Source organism: Pseudonaja textilis, chromosome 2, assembly GCF_049901715.1.
Source record: "Pseudonaja textilis isolate UNSWEBS1 chromosome 2, rPseTex1.2, whole genome shotgun sequence".
Taxonomy (NCBI): domain Eukaryota; kingdom Metazoa; phylum Chordata; class Lepidosauria; order Squamata; family Elapidae; genus Pseudonaja; species Pseudonaja textilis.
In genome coordinates, this window is record NC_141991.1 from 51,826,809 (window position 1) to 51,845,371 (window position 18,563).

Genomic DNA, 18,563 nt, shown 5'->3' on the forward strand with positions numbered 1-18,563 from the left:
GAAGGAAATGGGATTTTCAGAAAAGATTATTCAGTTCTGAGAAAGAGAAGCATGAGAAACCAACTCAAATTAGCCCCATCTTGAAAATGGAACAGAGAGAATCTCTAACAGGCTTTCAAGATTCAGCAACAAACAGCATTCATAGAGCCCCCGCTGGTTTTTTGAGGTGGAGCTGGCCTATACAGATTCACTGATTTGGAAAGCAAGAGGCCTAATCCTCTCTTGAAGGGCAGCTGCAATCAGGGGGTGAGAGGAAAAACAAATGAAGAATCATGGAAGGGCATCTTTTTTGCACAAGTTTCATCATGCAAGATGAAACATGTCTCCATTTACTGCCCCCTTTATCCAAACATAGAGCATTTCTTTCTCTATGGAAGAATCTTTGCTTTAAATTGAGTGAGAATAACTCTTATCACAAAGCAAAAACACCCTCATTATGTATTAAGGCCATGAGTGAAATCAACAGAATAAAAGCAACAGTTTGCGCAAATCAAGTACATGAAGTACTCCCAACACATATTTCTATGGTCTTTTTAGAGTTACCACTCTGACCATGAACAAAACCATGGAGGACTTTGAATTAAACATAATTCTTGGAAATCAGTAAAGGTTGAAAGTCTGCAGAGAACTAACTGATCAAATTTCAGAGCGAGCATTGGATATATGGAGAGATCTGTTGCTTACATCCAGAAAATATCACGTCTTGTGACTATAGCCAGGGGTAAACAACTTTGTGTTCTTCAGTTACTTAGGATTGCAAATCTCATAATCACAGGCTACTGAGCATAATGGCTGGGGCTTGTAGGATCTGTGGTCAAAAATATAAGGACACTTGGTTTGCTCTTTTCAATACCAGTCTCAAACTGAAAGTGAAATGTATCTGGTTATCAGTGTAGCTTTAGCTATAGTTTAACTACTTCTGTTATCAATATATCCATTTCTGAGTCCAGGGAGGGAAATAAAAAATCCTATCAGGACAAATTTGAAGCCCAATTAAAGCAGTATTGAGAGTTTGAATTTTAAGATCAAGTTTTAAAGTTTAAGTTGGACAAAGTAATTAATGCAGAATTTTGGGAAGATTTAAGAAAAGAATTATATCTATGTCAATGCATATTGTATGTATGCCTGTGTATACTGGGAAAAATACTAGTGCTTGTTTTAGAATTTTTCAGGTTTTAATGTGAATAAAAGACAAAGTTAAGAAATAAAGCAAGATGTACAGTATTGTAAATATGACTGATATTTTATTGTGCTTGTAAATATTTGCTCAAAGAAAAGGAGAAAATAACTTTACTAATGACAGAAGTCATCAATAAAACATGGAATAATACTTGAATGCATCTTTTAAGAAAATCAAACTATTTGGCTCTTGTTCCTGACCTATTATTGCAAAGCTGCCTCTTTGAAATGGTATACAATGTTCATTTTATATTTATAAAATATAGTATTATTAATTCCACTTATCAACTGCCACACACAAATGTCTTCATAAATCATTATTTTAGCAAAAAAAATTATATATAAATTGAGTGAAAAGGCTAAATCATGTGTGTCAAACATTCAGTTGTCTTCTGGTAGAAAAGACAAATAAAAATGTCCAGCAAAGGCTTCTTTCAAGAATTTTTCATGAAGGATATTGAAAAATATACCCATTCCTACTAAAACACAAGAATTCTGGATGCAAATCTTCCATATGTTATGTTTCTACTGTATGTCAATCAGTGCCTACAGAGATGAAATCTGTATTTTTGGTAAGAAGAATGAATATTCATCCAGATTTTGAAAACAACTACCAAATTACATTTGGAAACAATGGCAGAAAAACTACAAGCCAGTATTGAAAAGGAACAGATCAGTGGTGGGATTCAAATTTTTTTACTACCGGTTCTGTGGGTGTGGCTTGGTGGGCATGGCATAACTTGGTGGGCATGGCATGGCTTGGTGGGCATGGCATGGCTTGGTGGGCGTGGCTTGGTGGGCATGGCAGGGGAAGGATACTGTAAAATCTCCATTCCCTTCCCCCCTCACTGACTGTTTTCTAGCTCCTTTCTCCTGTGCAGGGCAACAAAAGAAGACCCAGCCAATCAGCTGGGACTTGGGGGGGGCAGAGAATAGATAGGAGCAGGGCCAGTCAGAGGTGGTATTTGCCGGTTCTTCAAACTACTCAAAATTTCTGCTACCGGTTCTCCAGAACTGGTCAGGACCTGCTGAATAGCACCTCTGGAACAGATTATATAAGTAAGGGATCAAGAGAGGAACAGTTGTTTCCAATCAAGGAAAGACACCTCATTTAAAATTTGCCATTGTTTTTATCTTCAGCTTTTCACCAAGGTTGACTGGATGATACTCCAACATAAACTCTTGTCATATCAACATGAAGATACATTCTGCAGGAATTTCATTACTCTTTTCCTCATTATATAAGCTTAGATGTCAGAATCCACTAAACTTTTAGTACTTCTAGTTAAACCAAAGTTTTCTTTCCATCTCCCAGCCCTTTTTCTTTCTCTTTGTCAGCCAGATAGTTTGAATATTTGTAGTTTGCCAGTTTAAGAGAGTAAACATTTTTGGAGGTAATTCCCTTCCTATGAAATTAATGACGATATATTTAATTTTGTCTGTTGTGTTTAATTTCCATTATTGCAGATCCCTTGTTTTATCCGTCCTTTTGCGATAAGAAATGAGACATTCTGATATAAACAACTATTGGCAAAATAATAGAATTAAGCAATCCTTAAGACAATCCAGTAAGCTGCCAAGGGGTTGAAGTCAAAGTAAGATTTTTAAAAAAGCAGGCTCAAAAAAACCCCAACCTCTACAGCCATCATATCAAATTCTTCAGCAAATATATCTAAACTAAAAAAAGATGTTTATGGATTAGGCATTCCAGAGACAATCAGAATTCCCTTCTCCAAACAGTGTGATTATTTCTTGATAGAGTCTATTTTTATAGAGAGCTGTTATGAACAGTGTACAGCTTAGTAAGCTAATCAGCAAGAGTTCTTGCCTCTTAAGATGCATTATACACATCATGATATTAATCATCTGCCATCCTAAAACTTAAAGAAACACAGAACAGCAGGATTTGTGAGAGGCACATAAATTGTCTTCTACCACTGCCACTGTCAATGAAATAACCAGCACAGCACTTTCAAGTTAAGGCTTATGTTGGCATCTTAAGAGGATATTGTTAATCACTTATGCAATTGGGGCATGGCGCTGAGGTTCCCCAGTTCCTATCTCCTCTGGATACTCAGCCCCCCACCCCCCCGCCCCATGTATAACATCATTCGATTCTTGTTCTGGGTGGCATTTTTCTTCCGGAAGGAAATCCTCATTATCTGTTGGATGATGGCTTTGATCCAAGCTACACCTTAAATGTAATTTGATGTAACAATCAAACTGCTGGAACTCTGCCTTTTAAGAAAAGCAACACTGTCAGGAACAAGCAGGGAATTTGAAGATGTATAATCTTTTTCCTGCATGCCAATTCATCTGCAAATGGCTCTGCTACCTCTCTGCTACTTTTTTGTGGCTCCCCCCAGCCCCCCCCTCCCCGGTGCATTTCAAATGCACAGATGTCTTCAGAAAATCATATTGTCAATCATGTGATGAGCAAAACTGGGAAATTAATTTGGAATAGAAAAATCACTGAGTAAGAAAACAATTACTCTCCTTCATCTGTTCATTTTTTTTTTTCAGAAAAGAGGGTTACATAGAATAGTTACCGTATTTTGCAGTTCAGTCTTTCTTTAAAAAGAAAGAAGCATATTCTATAGCTATTATAACAGCACAATTGAAAGAGTAAAATATGATGATGTAGGTAGTCCTTTTATATTTACTGACACAATCTTAAAAATCAGTCATATTCACCCATAATAGTTACAGATAATCAGCACAGAATTATGATGTATAGCAGGAAATATAGCAGAAAAGTGAGAGAGAAAGAATACTGACCTGAACTTGGATTTTGAGATAATTTGACTAAAAGGAAAGGAAAACACATTTTAAAGAAAATATAAAACAAGAATGTACACATCTCATTTCACCTTGAAATCTGAATTGGAATTATTTAAATATTGGATGTCTGTTAGATGCGGACATGTATATACAATGACACAATAACTGTTAATGGAAATTAGATTTTTGTATTTTTTGTTTTTAAAGAATTTTTTTTTAAAAAAAGATATGGACATATTCAACCAGCGTAAACTGTATAACAATGGCCTTTTTTAACTGCTCTTAATAAACCACTTATAATTAACTCTGCTTTACAGTTATACCCAATCTAGAAAGAGATTTTAATTAAACTACTGGAATAGAAATAACTTCATAATCCTAATCTGGCACTCTTTCAAAAATAATTGAAAAACTGCTTCTTTGCAATAAGCCTACACCATAGGCCACAGAAGAGAATTTTATCAGCACTGTCTAACAGATTTAGAGAGCTGAGTGTGGATTTTAAACAGTAATTTTAACATGAACTTCCAAAGTTTAAATCACACAAACTTGCCAACCTATCATAGTTGCGGAGTTGTAATGTACTTATTGGGAGCTTATTACAGGGCTGAATTTGGAGTAGGTCTAACCAATAGGTACCAATTCATGGTAATAATATTCATATTTCTGTGCAATTTCTATCAGCTTAGACAGAGTTCCCCAGGATTTCTAGCTTTGTGGACCAGTAGGGTGGGGAGAGGGGATGATTCTGCGTGAGGGGTGGGCATATGCGCCCACCACTCATGCAAATGCTCACCCACTGCTCGTGCAAGTGGGGATGCATGCACACTTGGTGCTATTCCATGGCCCAATTCTGAATGGCTCGTGGTCTGGTAGTGGAACACAACTGGGGATTAGGGACCCCTGAGCTAAGACACCCTACAAATTGTTATATATAAATGAAATACAGTAGGATACAAATGCTAGCCTTTAAAACTCTAGTTTGTTATATGATGTATGTATGCAGGGGTGGGTTTCTTCAGGTTCGCACCTATTCTCTAGAACCGGTTGTTAACATTCTAAGCAGTTCGGAGAACCGGTTGTTAGAAGAAATTACTGGGCTAATCCTGAAAGGAAAGCAGGAAGGAAGCAACATGTGTTGCTTACAGAAACTGCCTGTCCATTAACCCTTATTACGTTCTTGGCAGGACTAGACTTCCTGTCTCAGGAACTTCTCTGGAGTTTTTCCCCCCTCCTTTGCTGGTACTTTGCTTGTAGGGAGTGACCATTCAAAGTTACAATGGCACTGAAAAAAGTGTCTTATGACCATTTTTCACACTTACAACTGTTGCAGAGTCCCCACAGTCATGAGAGGCCAGGCGAGGAGATGCGTGCCTCGATGTGAGTGATGTTGAGTTGGCCACACCCAGCCAGTCACATGACCACCAAGCCATGCCCACCAACTAAGCCACACCCACAGAACTGTTGTTAAAAAATTTAAATCCCACCCCTGTATGTATGTATGTTTCAGAGAACTCTTTCTTACAATTTGCAATAAATAAAGCAGTCATCATGATTAACGTAATCGTCTACGTTAAGACTTACAATCAAATAAAAGTGAAACTTTCTTTCAGAAAACTTGGTCCAGTCCAGTCCTCCAGTGAGTGTAAGCTAAAAGCTTTCAAGAGTTCCATCATATACTCACCACAAATTTCCACAGCATGTGTTCTCTCCTTCACCAGCCACATTTTCAGTATTTACTGACTCAGTCTCGCTTGCTTGCATGCTTGCTGTTGCAAAATAATGAAAATATAACTAGATTTGTTATTGAAAAACAACATATGAAAGTGTCTCAAACGTCTCTCAAATATTATTTTTATTTTACAAATGGTCTCTCCTGTAACAATCTGTAGTGGAATCAACACAAAGAATGAATGGATCTCACCTAAAAGATACATAGTTCAGGATTCTAAGCCAAGAAAATCCTAGCGTACGAGCAGAAAAGCACAAATACAAAATACAGAATTTTATTATCCTAGGCACTATCAATAGTGCAAAATTATTCTTCTGCAAGGTATATATACAGTCTTCTGCAAAAAAACATTTTCCCCAATGCTTGCATTAATATGATGAGAGCTATGAGTCTTCAAATATGGTTGCAACACTTGGAACAACTTCTTACTGACCTCTTCTCAGTTACTTACTTCTGGCTTATAAGAACTTAGTCCTGCCTCTGCTTTCAGCTCACACAGCATTCTGTCTCTTCATTTTAGCAATGTGGGATCAATGACATCAGTCTATCCTACAGATATGTTGTTGTTCCTCAAGTATAAATTCCAGTTAATTAATCCATGGACAGATGGACCATGGCATATAATCTGGATCTATCCTGAATGTACTGCCTTTAACCATCTTAAAATATGTGGGCTGACACAAGCAAAAATATTTTCAATTGCTAGCACAAATATACTAATACAACTCTGGAAAGTCAACTCATAACTATGTTTGGTGCACATGTCAATCCAGATAAAAGGATTTATCTTAGCATCAAGAATATAAATGCACTTTCTTGCCTGTCCACAAAGATAGGCTGTCATCTAAAGGAGAGCAAGCAGTAAATTAGCTTTTAAATTACAGCAAAAAGTGCCATTTGCATTTCTACTTTATGCCTTAGCAAGTTTTGCCAAGCTTTTATTATCTTGGTCCTTGTTTAAAGTAAACCATCTCCTCACATGTCATTGTTTCTGGAAGATTTGCCCTTGTGGGATATTTTGAAGAATAGCTAGATTAAAAACTCATCATTCACAGTTTGGTCCAAGCTGCAAAATTTATGAATCACTAAATTGAAGGCTGCCAGCCAGCTACACAGTGATCTGCCAAGTTTAAGACTCCTTCCTTTTTTTGAAAATCAAACAGAATAGGAAGGTCAAGAGATTACTGAAGTTTTTCTGGGACATATTTTATAACCAGGCATGGTTCAAAAATTATATATGTGGACCAAAATCTCATGAGTTAGGACTCATGAGACTTGAAGTAGAAAACTCAGTGCTCCATACCACTTCTACCTATCCAATATCCATTTCTTTCATTTCTGATGGAAATTTCTCTGGTTCATTTCATGTTACAATTAATTGTCTTCTGAAATATTACCACAATCGTACATGCAAGATTAATAAGGAGCTTGTGCAAGAACACTAGAGGAAACCTCTATATCTCACAGTCAATTGGAGAAGATATAATCTGACTGTGATGTAGCCCTTTGAAAACCCTGTGAACACTTCAAAAACAAGTAATCCTTCATTCCCAATTTTTTTTGGGGGAGGGGGAGATTCCTCCATTAAAGCAAACATTTGTCCCAAATTGTAACAAAATTGTAACCTTCCAATTTACTTTTGCAATAAAGTTATCTTCCCATCTGCTATGTGGAATAATATAATATGTTTTTCAATAGATTCAGCGTTAGGGTTAGTGAAGAATGTTGCTAAAAGGGGTAAGAAAGTAATTATCATCCACAAAGGGCCTTGGATTTAAATGCAAGGGAAATCATCTGAACCTGGCATATGTAGATTTTTCTGGTTGCTACAGCTGCCAGACTCTGATACTTTCTCAAGAAATTAATTATACCATTCAAATATCCTCTGATTTATGTGATTTCCCTTTATTCTGGAATGGGAACATAACTCCCTCATGGAACAAGGAGAGCTTCTGTTAATTATTTTAGAGACAAAATATAGCATAAATTTAACTTTGGAGGGACCAATACACTTCTAGCTTTACAATAAATTATTCTTATTAGAATTTAGATTTATATCCTGCCTTTAACTTTATGTGTTCAAAGCATTGTGCTTATTACTGTTTCCTCCAAATCCCCTAAATAAGGAAACCTAGACAGTGAGATAAAGGACTGGTTCAAAGGCGCCTAATGACTTTCGTGAATTGGAACTTGAATTGGAGTCTTTCTGGATAAAGCTCAGGATTGCAACTACTAGATCATGTCGGCTTTCAGCAGTTGTGCTAAACTTTTCATTCACACACAGGATGAATGTGGGAATGGGCAGTATTAATAGAGAATCCTGTACATTGAACATCCCATAAAGACAAGTAACCAGGATAAGCTGCTTGGGGTTGGCAGGGGTTCGGGAGAGTCCCTAGCTAAGAGTCTGTGCAATTTGGAGAACCCCCAAATCCCACTCCTGGCTGGACCCGCCCACCCCTCCCCTCCCCTCCCAGGAGTCCCCACACTGCCCGTTTTGGGTGCAGGAAAGTGAAGGGCGTGCATGGAAGCTCGGGGTGGGCGAAAAACAGGCCTCTCAGAAGTTTGGGATGGCTGGAAATGGGCTTCCAGAGCCTGGGGAGGACAAAAACATCCCCCACTGCCAGGGTACAGGAGGCCTACTAGGCCATGCCTACCATGGCCATGCCCACCCAGCAACCGGGAAGAGAACCTTTTGCTTAATATTTTGAAGCCTAGCCCTGGAAGTAACTACTGCACAACTACTTATTGTTTGTCTGATACAAATGGCAAGGGCAATATCTAGGTGGAAGAATATAGGGTTTATAAAAGTTCTAATTAGAACATGGCATTTTCTGGTTTCAAATGTTCAAGCAGTAAACATATATGGCTGCGTGTATCTGCAATAACTGAATTATTAAGCCAGTGTTTTTTAACTTTGGCAACTTTAAGATGCATAGACATAATTCCCAGAGTTTTTCAGGCAGCATTTAAAGCATTAATAAAATAAATAATATGCATTGAACAGTTCTCAGCCTATAATTCATTATACAATGAGAGTTTTTCTAAAGGTTCATAGTTTTATTACTTTGAAATTAAAATAAGGTACTTAAATTTTGCTCATTTGCTTTTTCAGCCTGATTGGGTGTATATATTTCCTAAGAACAACAACAAAATTTCAATATTCTAAGCTTCTGCAGAACAATCTCTCAAAAACATGCAGTCAAGCAGCAAATCATGCCCATGCAAAACACGTGTATTCATGCCTAGGTCTTTTTCTAAATGTGTGTATGGATTTTGAAAAGTAGCATTCAAAGTTCATCATTTCAAATGAAATGTTCCACTGCAAACACACACACACACACACATTTACCATGTTTGTTGGCCCCACGACAACAGCTAAATCTGCTTTTCTTGTTTTTTTCTAATAAATCAGCCAGCGTAACCCCTTCATATTAAGTACATGCAATCCCATCCATAATACAGCAGATGGCAGCAGCAGAAGTGCAGAAGACAATAAATTAGCCATATCATTCAGTCAGTCAGTGCAAACAGACTGAGAACTAATACAAAAGTTAAACTTGGATGAATTATCAATAATACTTGAAAACCTATGTTTGTATAGTGGTGTTAGTCAGGATCATTATTAATGGACTTCTATCCCTCTTCATAGTTTGACCACTTGTATAATGTGCAAAGCCTAATTATATGTGATCATTGATAGCTGGGATTTAACAAGGTCAAATATTTGGTTGCTGAAAAGACTTCTCAGAGATTTAAGGTGAAATTTCAGTGTATTCTTTCCTAACTCTCATTCAAGTAAACTATGTTAGTACCTCTCTGTAATTGATGTGGCATAAAAGTAGCTATAGCTTAATGGTGGAATATGTTTTCTCCATGAGAAATGTCCTAGATTCAGCCATATGCATTTCTACTAAATAATTTTGCTGGAATCTGAAAAGCTTCTGGAGCTCAGTCTTTCGAACTAAATGATCCAATAAGGCAACTTTTTGCAACCCCAAAATGTAACGATTTCTACTTTAGTGTAGTATGTTAACTAATAATTTACTTGTGGATAGTGATGAGGATTAATAGAGATTTCTCTAAATTAAATTAGAGATAAAATAACAAGAGTTGGAAGGGACCTTGGAGGTCTTCTAGTCCAACCTCTGCTCAGGCATGAAATCCTATACCATTCCAGACAAATGATTGTCCAATCTCTTCTTTAAAACTTCCAGTGTTGGAGCATCCACAACTTCTGGAGGCAAGTTGTTCCACTGATTAATTGCTCTAACTGTCAGGAAAAATTGTTCTAACCGTCAGGAAACTATTCTATCATCTATCATTCTTAGCCAAGATTGGACTGAAGTAACTGAGAAAACAGAGATGAATCACTTCTAACAGTTACGCAGATCATTAAGTGCTGAATAATGAGCATCCAAATAATTTTACAAGAGTATCACGTGGAGTAAATAAAGATAAAAGTTGAATTACAGAATCACAAATTGAGCTTGTCTTTTGGTTTATGTTAACTGTTTTTCCTACCTGGTTGAAAGTGTTAATTCCTGCAAGCATCAATTGCATATGTATATCAGCACTCAGCCTCATGATAGGCAGTAAATCCAGAAAGCTCTATTTGTGATCACTGTCGGCCAAAAAACATTCCTACCAGGCTTACAAACCCTTAGCACATACTGTGAAATCTTCCTTATTTGTATGTCTCTGTGAAGATTTTCTAAAGAATGGTGGACTTTGATCTCTGTGTGAGCCTGCAATTCTAAGCATATTTATCAGGAAACAAGCCTGACTAAACATAGTGTAACTTTCTACCAACTAAGATCCAATAGGGAGGCTTACTCATACAGTAAATAAATCATTTTCTCCACAGATTCTCAGCAGAGAGCTAGAAGAGTCCAAGCCAGCCCATACCCAATTCTAATTCATCCACATATTCCAAATCAAAACAAAAAAGAAAATAATGATGACTGTAAAACTTTATTGCTAAACACTAAGAAAGACTATACAAATCCTGAAATAGAGTATTATCAATAATAGAAGATTAACTTCAGTGGAATTTGTATAATAAAACTGGCCCATCTCAGGACACAGCATTCAGCAATGCCGAAAATAACAATACTGCTGTAGCAAATGTGTAAAAACATTTTGTCATGTAGAACAACCTGTATCACAAGTTGTACTCATCAGTTGACAAACAGTGGGCCGTTTTCACAAAAGATAGCAAGCGCTTAATTTTCTCTTACTTATCAATGGTTATCACACAATGGTATTTTAAGTGGCAGTGTTTGTGAGAATTAAAAGAGATATCTGCACAATTTCACAGGCACTCTAGATTGTGTTTTGGGAAACATGGATTAGCAGAGGCAAAAATGAAAAAGAAAAAACCCAATCAAGCAAGGCAGTAAATAACCTTATGAAACATTAAGGTTTTAATTTAGATTGATGATAAAGTATTCTAAGATATCATATCTAGTCTACAAGCTACTCCACAACATATCCCATTAATATTAACATCTTGCTTGGTTATAGGATGCTATTTGATATGCATCACAAAGTACTGCTTTAAGATGTCATTAACAATAAGTCATAAGGACAGTAGATACTTAATCAGGAAGAAAGAACATCTCTGTAGACCAAGTTTCTAGTGTGAACATTCTGACAGCTTGACATGTTTGCCTCTAAAATTAGCTGAGGAAGTATACGAAATCATTCTTTCCTTTTTGCAACTTCTAGGTTCTCTATCTCCAGAAAGTCATTTTTTCCTACTTCCACAAAATGTCATTATCCTATTTCAATTGTTATATAGCTATCATTTATTTCTAAAGGAAGACTGAAAATGTAAAGGATTCTCCAGTAGCCCAATTCTGCTTTGTTTTATTATATAGAATAGAATAGAATAACCGAGTAGGAAGAGACCTTGGAGGTCTTTTAGTCCAACCCCCTGCTAGGCAGGAAACTCTACATCACTTCAGACAAATGGTTATCCAACATCTTTAAAAAAACTTCCAGTGTTGGAGCATTCACAGCTTCTGGAGGCAAGTTGTTCCACTGATTAATTGTTCTGTCAGGAAATTTCTTCTTAGTTCTAAGTTGCTTCTCTCCTTGATTAGTTTCTACCCATGGCTTCTTGTTCTGCCCTCAGGTGCTTTGGAGAATAGGTTGACTCCCTCTTCTTTGTGGCAGCCCCTGAGATATTGGAACACTGCTATCATGTCTCTGCTAGTTCCTGCAACCGTTCTTTATATGTTTTAGCCTCCAGTCCCCTAATCATCTTTGTTGCTCTTCTCTGCACTCTTTCTAGAGTCTCAACGTCTTTTTTACATATATGGTAATTGCTCAAAAGTGTCAGTGAAGATACAGAAAGTCCCCAAAGAAGAATTATGGAGTGATGCAAGAATAAGATGGCATGTTAAATATGTCTAATTTGATATAATGCTTTCCTGTCTAGAAATTTAAAGAGCTTACTATTGCATTGTACATTTCTACACAGTACTTACAGGTAGCTGTAAGAACTAACAACAAAAATCCAGCCTAATATTTTGAATTTTAATAAGCACATACAATGATACAATATACGTTTCAATTCTGCACGTATCTACATAGATGTGCATCTTTCCTTAACACAAGGAGTTAAATTGGGATCTACTGCTACAAATAAGATAAAGAAATTGTTCTCAGTCATGCAGAGTGACTCTGGAGCTCCCTAGATGAATCTCAAAAGACACAGGCCTGTGAAAGCTCAAACCAATCTTCTTTTCTATACCTTTGGAATGTCTAAAATGTATGGCAGGAGATAAAAGTGTGGATAGCAAAAGGTTATATTCCTTCTCTCAAGAAAACTTAAGCTTCTCCTTTATGTTACATAATATATTCCATACCGTAAACATGCTATAAATAAAATAATAAGACATAATTGTCATAAACAGAGTAATTCTCTATTCCTAGCCATTGTTTTGTGGCTTACTCCCACTGACTTTTAGAAATAAAAATTAAAAAGGAAACAGTTGGTCTGACATTTAAACACCAATATGAGTTAATAAATATATCCAAATTACAAACTTTATCTCTTGAATAAACGTCAATACTATATATACTGCATGCCTCTCCTAATTAGTGGAATATGGACAACAGTATTTTGGCTTGCAAGATATTATTTAGATTAAAGATTTGGGTTTGCACAAAAGAGTATTAACATGCTTGAGTAAAACTGGACTTTGGTTGTGCTTGTGGCCTATTGGTCAAAATCAACCAACAGAGTCCGACTGTAAACAGAGAATGTAACCATGAGGCATGAATGCAGCTAAGGCATTCTAGTCTACACTGTACATTTGTATTTTACAAATAAATGTGAAAGCTTTCATAAACCTACTCTAGGATAATAGTGGAGGTCAACATCTGGGGGCCACCTGGCAACAGTCATAGCATATGAAAAATTGCAGGTTGAATGTAAAAGGAATAAATAAGAAGGGGCATGAGTTTAGAAGTGGAATAAAGAAAAAGACAGATTTTGTATCTTTAAGCATAAGAGAAAAGGAAGGTTGCAACAGATCTAAAAGAAAGAAGGTAATTGGGGAGATGAGTTGATGAATCCATGCAGGGAAAGGAAAGTTTAGGTTTAATATGGTGGAACTGGAATCGTGTAGGCTCTTCTCTTGCATACAAAAGAATCAATAGGTTGATGACGGAAAGAAAGACAAAATGCAGGCTAATTTTGGTAGAAATAAATAATGGCTGTGGAAGTGCATGAAAAGGGGTAGACAAGGAGTTTTCACCAGAGGGAATAAAATTAAAAACAAATGTAATAAAACCAAAGTGAGGGAATGTGGGAGACTTCAGAGATTTGTATAATAAGGTTAGTATCTGAGAAAAAAACTGATGGAAAGAAAATAATAAATATAAGAACTCTGAAGAAATGGTCTGCATTGTTCTTGCTAGAACTGGAGAAGTGTTAATATACAAATTGGATTTGCTAATGGAATGGCTATACTACTTAACATATGTATAAAGAGGGTATTTGTACCTACCTGATGATTAGGAGAATACTGTCATTATTTCCTTATACAAAGGAAAATATAGCAAGAGAGAATGCAAAAACTACAGGAGTATTCATATGTTACAGGGGGCTAGGAAATAATTTGGCAAAATTTTGGTGGATTGAGAAATCAGCAAAATTTGGGAAATGCAATAGGCATTATACTAGACAGGGAGTGTGCTCATTTGGGAAAAACATATGATTCTGAGAAAGTTCATTGCACGTAATCACCTTCTGCCTCTCCAACCTGATATTCTCCAAACTTTTAAAATTCTCAACAAGTTTATTCAGTAACTACTCCCCAAAGTGCCTGTGGAAGTTCTCAGTCATCCAGGTCATGGTTGTCTTAAAAGGTGCTTTTTCAAGAGGCAGTTGGACTTTCTTTTCAGCTCTGAAGAAAGCTGAAGAAACTTCTTGGATGAGAAGTAAAAGGGCTTCAAATAAAAACAAGAAAGTCCAGTTGCCTCTTGAAAAAGCGCCTTTGGTACTCTGCAAAGCCATGATGATTAAGTATTCTGGAATTGCTGTCCCAACATATTTGGAGTAAGTCAATTAGAGAGGGCTACTGTAAATCATTTGTAGAACACAGAATCTTCTTTTATCAATGATCTTTAATTGAGGAGCTTTGACATACTATTTCGTTTGCCTTCTCCATCACCTTCCTCTTCATTCTCTGGGTCAATGTCTTCTGCTTGAGTAATCCAATCCAAATAACCTTTGAGATCTTCTTCTAGCTGTTGTTTTTCACGTAGCTTTTGAAAATCTCCCCTGGCCTTGGCCTTTTCTCTTTCCTTGGAAAATTCTCTATGGATGCAGATAAAACATGAGATATACTGATTTACGAAGCTACATAGCCTTTCAACAACAACAACAAAATTCAAACCCCTGTGTTTTTTCTTTATTTTTCCTTGACAGGATTATATATATAAAGAAAAATTACAAAAATGCAAACATTTTCCACATATTACATAGCAATTCAAATCACTTTTCATGCTACATTCCTTATGCCTTATACTTTTACGGACTCATAGCAATATGCATTCCAAACCTTCATCTGCCAGACTTGCTCTGGCATCATTCTGGATCTCCTCTGAAGTAGACTGGACATAATACTTTCTTTCATCTTCTTAAAATATAATTAGGGTCTCAGGTAGCCCTGCCAGCTATTTTATTTATTTGTTTTGTCTAATTTATGTAGCCTCCCATCTCACATGAAATGTCTCTGGGGAGCATACACTATAACATACTATTAAAACATACTGCAAAACAAATTAAAAACAAAACAATAAACATAGATAAAAACAAAACTACAAGCAGGAGAATATTACATATAGTGCAGCCAACATGCAGGTCCCCTAACACTAGAGGGTTAACACAAGAACAACAAGCTCTTGTTTTAAGAGCTTCTTGGAAAGTAATGACAATTGAGGCTACCCTTACCTTACCATTTTTGGAAAGTAATGAGGATTGGGGCTACCCATCACCTTCCAGGTGATGGGTGCCACAGCAGAAAAGACTTGCCTTTGGGTCCCATCAGTTGAAGCTCACTGCAGACGGGACCCACAGCATGCCTCTCCTGCCAGACCTAGTGAGACAGGTAAATGTAATTGGGAAAAGGCAGTTCCTCTGATACCTGGCCGCATGCCATATAGAGCTTTAAAGGTCAAAACCAGCACCTTGAATTGTACCCAGAAGCAGACTGGTAACCCATGCAGCTCACGAAGCAGAGATGTACATAATATACATAACTGCCTGCGCTCTTGCATTTTATACCAGATAAAGCTTCCCAAATACACTCCAGGGCCAGCTCCATGTAGAGTATAGCACCACTGTTTGCTAAGTCAGATTTCAAAGGTTTCTAGTTTCTAATCTAAATAAATACCTTCCAGGCACAAAACTGCTTTACCTGTCTGAATTTGGCAGGTGTTTTTATTTATTGCCCAGAGAACATCAGATTAATAATATAATGAATATATTAAAATGTCCTCAAATAGCACACTGAGATGGTAATATTTGGTCACTAATACCTTTATTGGTTGTGCAACACCAAAGATCAATGTTGTTGGACTCAGAATTGTATCTTCTCAGTAGCCACCCCTGCCCTGACCTCACCCACCCCGAGATACAGATGGCTCCAACTCTGTTAGTCTTTTCACAAGATACTATTGAAGACTTTGCTGTTTTCCCAGGGATTTGGGTCGGATAGTTAGATGACCTCTGTTATTTATTTATTTTTATTTGTATATGTGTGAATGGTGGTATTTGTTTTTGAGCACCTGGGGTTATAGGTTGGTGGGCTTTTCTGTGTTTCTAATCCTTGTTAGTTTCAGAGAGTCAATTGCATAAAATGGGTAGCTATAAAAAACATACAAATGAATGAATGAATACATAAAATGTTGGTTTTATTTTTATTTTTGTTAGACTCCTTGTGTTGGAGAATGGAAAGCTCTTATGTTTTCTTCCTACTTATCCTTAACTCTGTTGAGAAAAGGAATGCTGTCAGAGTGACTTCATTTGCTTTTGCCCGGAAACTGAAACTGACAGTTCATTGCCATTTTCTATTTAGTGCATCATTATTTAAATGCCTTTTTCTCTTAATCCTGTGTGTGCTACATTGCAGCTGTTTTAGGGATGTATCCACATAATTAGCTGAGCATTTTCTTAATAGAGGAATCCAAGGGCACCCACTGTAAGAACAACATGGCTGTAGGAATTGCCAAGAATATATATCCCTAGAAACCAGTTACTTTCCCATATAGAAAGGTCATTCAGGGACATGCCAGAACATTAGTTTCTTGCTGTCCTCAAGCAGGACAATAAATTCAGGTTATAGATATAAATGTATGTTTAAAAAGTGTGTTCCCATGACTACCCAGAGAAATAGCAGTGCTTCCAATAGAATCTGTCTTCACAGAAAGCATCCTCTGGTGGTTAGCACCATTCCCAAGGAGCAGATTATCCCACTTCATTAAAAAAAAAAGGTCTTCCATTTGTAAATAAAAAATGATTCTCTTACTGCTTTAGATATTTTATGTTAACAATATAATAACCCCTGAATGGTTGACATTTTAAATGTGCCATTTTAAAAATGAACCTGTATAACAAAAACAAATGGCTATATAATTCATTCCAGCTCTACAAGGGGGCGGATTTTATAATATGAACACAACAAATCCACTGGATTATAAGTCACATTTTGAGCAGCTGTCTTACATGTGCCCAGAATCAAGGTTATGGTCTTGACTAAACTAAAAATTCAACAGGAAAGCAATAAATAAAACAACCCTGAAAATCAAATCAAGAGTGATGAAAAATATTAGTTTCCCATTGCTTGTTTCCAGAGAGAAATATTCTGTTTTAATGTTGAGAATGAATTTTTAGTTGAGAACTCTGGGTATTTTTTCATATTTTTGCAAACAGAATAAATAACCTCCAATGAGTTAGCTTTGTGGTTCGCAACTTTAGTTTTGTAGGTTGTATGGACCTAATCATTGTGTTTTATAAATTGGCATCATCGATCATTTTAACCATTGTTTATCCACTGCAGGATGAAGGCCTCTTCCACATGTTTCCAACCAATACAGTCCTGAGCTCTCTTTTGTCAATTGGGCCCGTCTTATAAGCTATATAACATAGTTTAGGATATTGTATGAATCACACCAATTATGGTTTTGTTGTGGAATATAGGCTAGTAGTTTTTCAGGAGCAAAAGATCTCTCATTTATTAATTTATTTATTAATTTATTATTTATGTGCTTTGCTGAAGCAGCTTTGCACTAGCTATACAAGAATTGCTCTCTTGGTCAGTGGCCTTGTGTGATTCACAGCCAGCCAGCTTGCTGTGATGCATTACATAGATTTGCATAGATAAGGAGTTCCTGAAAACAGGGCAAAGCCCAAATTTTCTGTAAAGAAACAATACTAAACTATAATGGAGAAAGAGGAAGAAAAAAGAAGCCGTGCTTCAATTTAGTGTTCAAGGAGAATTTCAATCACATTTGCTTTATACTGTTCTTGAATGGAAATATTTTAAACCTCTTTGTACAAGAGAAGAAAATATTGTTTCTCCAGAGTTCTGAGCTTCATTCAAACAAAGTTACTTGTCAAATTACTGTGAAATACAACAAGTGATACTCTGCTCAGCAGCTCCCCTCTTAAATTCTCTTTTCCCCATCAACAGATGGATGAAATAGATGCACTTAAAGTGAGTAAGATGGTGAAGAGATTAAATGTTTTCACAGCTTGTTCAATAAACCATGATTAAGAAAACTATAATTTTGCACAATATGCAGACTGATTTTTAAAAAGCTGTCTGAATTAGTGGCAATCAATACATGATGCCAAAGTTCATGCAACAATTATAATTAGAAGCTTATGTGTTCAATTATAGAAACCATCCCATTAGATTAACACCTGAGGCCTAAAACAGCTTTAAATATAGATACATTTAATTACTTCTTTAAAACTTTGCAATTACAAATAGTGTGAATTCTATTCTGAAAATATTATATAAATTACAGTGGTTAAAATATTTTTTATCGTCAATTATTCAATTTCAACAAACTGCACTCATTAATTAACTACCTGGTTTAATATGCAAACTTCAAGGTTCCTTTTTTAATGAGCTTCGTAATCAGCCAGGACCTCTTCTCAGGCTGACAATTGTATAAAATGTTTTCCTTCCTTTACTGGCTGCATTTGTGTTATGGTTGGCTAAGTGTTAAATTGTAAACTGGCATATCTAAGTTCACAACTTATCCTAATTGCAAACACTCTGGATAGTTTTGAGGAAATGATTCACTTCATTCTGTAAACTGTTCCTGATAAGGGCATTTTGAAAGT

The 18,563-nt window shown here is 36.4% G+C and overlaps 1 protein-coding gene across 8 annotated transcripts in view; it reads right to left on the minus strand.

Annotated features, from left to right (window-relative positions):
• The window catches only part of CACNA1D (calcium voltage-gated channel subunit alpha1 D), a 236,503-nt gene that overhangs the window by 97,272 nt on the left and 120,668 nt on the right, over positions 1-18,563 (minus strand). For all 8 annotated transcript variants that reach the window (XM_087923877.1, XM_087923876.1, XM_087923874.1 and 5 more), the window contains exons 9-11: positions 14,356-14,525; positions 5,645-5,729; positions 3,958-3,984 (exon numbers count right to left, since the gene is read on the minus strand). In XM_087923877.1, coding sequence (XP_087780003.1) covers positions 3,958-3,984; positions 5,645-5,729; positions 14,356-14,525 — 282 coding nt within the window. The remainder of the gene's footprint in view (positions 1-3,957; positions 3,985-5,644; positions 5,730-14,355; positions 14,526-18,563) is intronic.